Source organism: Salvelinus fontinalis, chromosome 27, assembly GCF_029448725.1.
Source record: "Salvelinus fontinalis isolate EN_2023a chromosome 27, ASM2944872v1, whole genome shotgun sequence".
Taxonomy (NCBI): Eukaryota; Metazoa; Chordata; class Actinopteri; order Salmoniformes; family Salmonidae; genus Salvelinus; species Salvelinus fontinalis.
Genome location: NC_074691.1, coordinates 39356496 through 39361495, shown reverse-complemented (window position 1 = coordinate 39361495; position 5000 = coordinate 39356496). Strand labels below are relative to the sequence as shown.

Here is a 5000-nt window from a genome sequence, read left to right as displayed (position 1 = left end):
CATAAATATAACCCCCGTGCGTATATTCAGTATTCCTACACTCTTAGGAAAAAGGTGCTATCTAGAACCTAAAAGGGTTCTTTGGCTGTCCCCATAGGAGAACCCTTTGAAGAACCATTTTTGGTTCCCGTTTTGTTTCCAAGTAGAAAGAACCCTTTTGAGTTCCATGTAAAAACCCTTTCCACATAGGGTTCTACATGGAACCCAAAAGAGTTCTACATGGAACCCAAAATAGTTCTACATGGAACCCAAAAGAGTTCTACATGGAACCCAAAAGAGTTCTATCTGGAACCAAAAAGGGAACCAGGAAGGGTTCTCTTATGGGGACAGCCAAAGACCCCTTTTGGAACACTTTTTTCCTAAGAGTATTCTGTCATTGAGAGTACATTTCTGTCTTGTGAAAAGTCCAGCATTGAGGCCTGCAAGACACAACAAAAAGAATTAGGCCCAAACATTAGGTTTTTATGTGCTGCCTAGCAATGTGTAAAATAAGTTAACATTTAAAACAGTTCTCTGTATGTTCTGTGAATGAACTTTTCTGTCTTCTAAGTAGTAAGAGGTCGACACCAACACATGTATATATCTGGTGATGTTACAGGCAGGTACTGGGAGATGGTGGAGAGGCTGGGGATCAACCAGTTTTACGGTGCTCCCACGGCCATCAGGCTGCTGCTGAAATACGGAGACGAGTGGGTGCAGAATTACGACCGCTCCTCCCTAAAAACCCTGGGCTCTGGTAGGTCAAACCTTACAACAACAGAACTCTCTCCTTTTTATGTTGAGAATGGTGCCGAAAGGAGATGGCTGACGTTTTAAGATCCCCCCCCGTAAGCAATTGTGCAATTGTTTTTTCGTGTTATTTGTAGCTTATTTTGTATATAATGTTCCTGCCACCGTGTTTTATGACTGCTGCTGTTGAATTATTTGTAACTTATTTTTTATTTTTTTACCTATATATTTTTTACTTAACACTTTTTCTTCTTACAAACATATTAAGGCATCATTGGTTAAGGGCTTGTAATTAAGCATTTCACTGTAAGGTCTACACCTGTTGTATTCATTGTATTCGGCACATGTGACAAATACCATTTGATTTGATTTGATTAGACCTCAGGAGGATATCCTGTTGAATACCATACACCCCATAGACAATAGCCCTACAGTGTGATGGATCCATAGACAGCAGTCTACAGTGTGATGGATCCATAGACCACAGTCTACAGTGTGATGGATCCATAGACAGCAGTCTACAGTGTGATGGATCCATAGACAGCAGTCTACAGTGTGATGGATCCATAGACCACAGTCTACAGTGTGATGGATCCATAGACAGCAGTCTACAGTGTAATGGATCCATAGACAGTAGTCTACAGTGTGATGGATCCATAGACAGCAGTCTACAGTGTGATGGATCCATAGACAGCAGTCTACAGTGTGATGGATCCATAGACAGCAGTCTACAGTATAATGGACCCATAGACAGCAGTCTACAGTGTGATGGATCCATAGACAGCAGTCTACAGTGTGATGGATCCATAGACAGCAGTCTGCAGTGTAAAGGATCCATAGACAGCAGTCTACGGTGTAAAGGATCCATAGACAGCAGTCTACAGTGTGATGGATCCATAGACAGCAGTCTACAGTGTGATGGATACATCGACAGCAGTCTACAGTGTAATGGATCCATAGACAGCAGTCTACAGTGTAAAGGATCCATAGACAGCAGTCTACAGTGTAAAGGATCCATAGACAGCAGTCTACAGTGTGATGGATCCATAGACAGCAGTCTACAGTGTGATGGATCCATAGACAGCAGTCTACAGTGTGATGGATCCATAGACAGCAGTCTACAGTGTGATGGAGCCATAGACAGCAGTCTACAGTGTGATGGATCCATAGACAGCAGTCTACAGTGTGATGGATCCATAGACAGCAGTCTACAGTGTGATGGATTCATAGACAGCAGTCTACAGTGTAATGGATCCATAGACAGCAGTCTACAGTGTAAAGGATCCATAGACAGCAGTCTACGGTGTAAAGGATCCATAGACAGCAGTCTACAGTGTGATGGATCCATAGACAGCAGTCTACAGTGTGATGGATACATCGACAGCAGTCTACAGTGTAATGGATCCATAGACAGCAGTCTACAGTGTAAAGGATCCATAGACAGCAGTCTACAGTGTAAAGGATCCATAGACAGCAGTCTACAGTGTGATGGATCCATAGACAGCAGTCTACAGTGTGATGGATCCATAGACAGCAGTCTACAGTGTGATGGATCCATAGACAGCAGTCTACAGTGTGATGGAGCCATAGACAGCAGTCTACAGTGTGATGGATCCATAGACAGCAGTCTACAGTGTGATGGATCCATAGACAGCAGTCTACAGTGTGATGGATTCATAGACAGCAGTCTACAGTGTAATGGATCCATAGACAGCAGTCTACAGTGTAAAGGATCCATAGACAGCAGTCTACAGTGTAAAGGATCCATAGACAGCAGTCTACAGTGTGATGGATCCATAGACAGCAGTCTACAGTGTGATGGATCCATAGACAGCAGTCTACAGTGTGATGGATCCATAGACAGCAGTCTACAGTGTGATGGAGCCATAGACAGCAGTCTACAGTGTGATGGATCCATAGACAGCAGTCTACAGTATGATGGATCCATAGACAGCAGTCTACAGTATGATGGATCCATAGACAGCAGTCTACAGTGTAAAGGATCCATAGACAGCAGTCTACAGTGTGATGGATCCATAGACAGCAGTCTACAGTGTGATGGATACATCGACAGCAGTCTACAGTGTAAAGGATCCATAGACAGCAGTCTACAGTGTGATGGATCCATAGACAGCAGTCTACAGTGTGAAGGATCCATAGACAGCAGTCTACAGTGTAAAGGATCCATAGACAGCAGTCTACAGTGTGAAGGATCCATAGACCACAGTCTACAGTGTAAAGGATCCATAGACAGCAGTCTACAGTGTGATGGATCCATAGACAGCAGTCTACAGTGTGATGGATCCATAGACAGCAGTCTACAGTGTGATGGAGCCATAGACAGCAGTCTACAGTGTGATGGATCCATAGGCAGCAGTCTACAGTGTGATGGAGCCATCGCCAGCAGTCTACAGTGTGATGGATCCATAGACAGCAGTCTACAGTGTAATGGATCCATAGACAGCAGTCTACAGTGTAATGGATCCATCGACAGCAGTCTACAGTGTAATGGATCCATAGACAGCAGTCTACAGTGTGATGGATCCATCGACAGCAGTCTACAGTATGATGGATCCATAGACAGCAGTCTACAGTGTGATGGATCCATAGACAGCAGTCTACAGTGTGATGGATCCATAGACAGCAGTCTACAGTGTGATGGATCCATAGACAGCAGTCTACAGTGTAATGGATCCATAGACAGCAGTCTACAGTATAAAGGATCCATAGACAGCAGTCTAGAGTGTAATGGATCCATAGACAGCAGTCTACAGTGTAACAGTATACTGTAGTAGTAGTAGTAGTAGTAGTAGTAGTGTATACTGTTTCAGTACAACAGGCGGTGTTGTGCTGATGGAATGTTAACATGATACTGTAGTAGTAGTAGTAGTAGTAGTAGTAGTAGTAGTAGTAGTAGTAGTAGTAGTAGTAGTAGTGTATACTGTTTCAGTACAACAGGCGGTGTTGTGCTGATGGTATGTTAACATGATACTATAGTAGTAGTAGTAGTAGTAGTAGTAGTAGTAGTAGTAGTAGTAGTAGTAGTAGTAGTAGTGTATACTGTTTCAGTACAACAGGCGGTGTTGTGCTGATGGTATATTAACATGATACTGTAGTAGTAGGGACATGAGCCTTGCTGTGGGTGCCACCGATTCAGCAGTCGGTACTATACATGTCATTTCGCCAGGCGAGGGTAAAGGTTTGACCTCTAAAGAGAGTCTACATATGTAATGGAACACGGTGTGCCGTGCCAGGCCGGGAAATGGAATTATCTAGACAGCACATCATAAACATGTCCTGTCTTCTTCCTGTCCTCTTCTTGTCCTCTTCCCCATGAACCCATCAACACAGAGACATGGGAGTGTTAAAACCTGGAGAGCTCCTCCTATCATTTCCATTGACTGTGAATGCACCTGTAACCGATGTGAAATGGCTAGCTAGTTAGCGGTGGTGCGCGCTAATAGTGTTTCAATCGGTGACGTCACTCGCTCTGAGACCTAGATGTAGTTGTTCCGCCGGCTCTGCAAGTGCCGTGGCGTGATGGGTAACGATGGGTGACTGTTGTTGATGTACAGAGGGTCCCTGGTTCGAGCCCAGGTTGGGGCGAGGAGAGGGACGGAAGCTATACTGTTACACACCCTCTAGGTTGTTTAACTCTGGTGCTGACTCCCTGTGGTGCTGTTAACTATATCCTGTCCTGTTCCCTCTGAAGTGGGTGAGAATAGACCTGTGGTGCTATTAACCCTGTCCTGTCCTGTCTTGTCCTGTTCCCTCTGAAGTGGGCGAGAATAGACCTGTGGTGCTGTTAACCCTGTCCTGTCCTGTTCCCTCTGAAGTGGGCGAGAATAGACCTGTGGTGCTGTTAACCCTGTCCTGTCCTGTTCCCTCTGAAGTGAGCGAGAATAGACCTGTGGTGCTATTAACCCTGTCCCGTTCCCTCTGAAGTGAGCGAGAATAGTCCTGTGGTGCTGTTAATAACCCTGTCCTGTCCCGTTCCCTCTGAAGTGAGCGAGAATAGTCCTGTGGTGCTGTTAATAACCCTGTCCTGTCCTGTTCCCTCTGAAGTGAGCGAGGATAGTCCTGTGGTGCTGTTAATAACCCTGTCCTGTCCTGTTCCCTCTGAAGTGGGTGAGAATAGTCCTGTGGTGCTGTTAACCCTGTCCTGTCCTGTTCCCTCTGAAGTGGGTGAACCCATCAACACAGAAGCTTGGGAGTGGTACCATCGGGTGGTGGGGGACGGACGCTGCCCTGTGGTCGACACCTGGTGGCAG

The 5000-nt window shown here is 45.3% G+C and overlaps 1 protein-coding gene across 1 annotated transcript in view; it reads left to right on the top strand.

Moving 5' to 3' along the window:
• LOC129825554 (acetyl-coenzyme A synthetase 2-like, mitochondrial) overlaps positions 1-5000 on the top strand; it is a 32198-nt gene that overhangs the window by 8579 nt on the left and 18619 nt on the right. The window contains exons 7-8 of the mRNA XM_055885726.1: positions 599-736; positions 4912-5000. The exon at positions 4912-5000 is cut by the window's right edge and continues 4 nt beyond it. Of these exons, the coding sequence (XP_055741701.1) occupies positions 599-736; positions 4912-5000 (227 nt within the window). The remainder of the gene's footprint in view (positions 1-598; positions 737-4911) is intronic.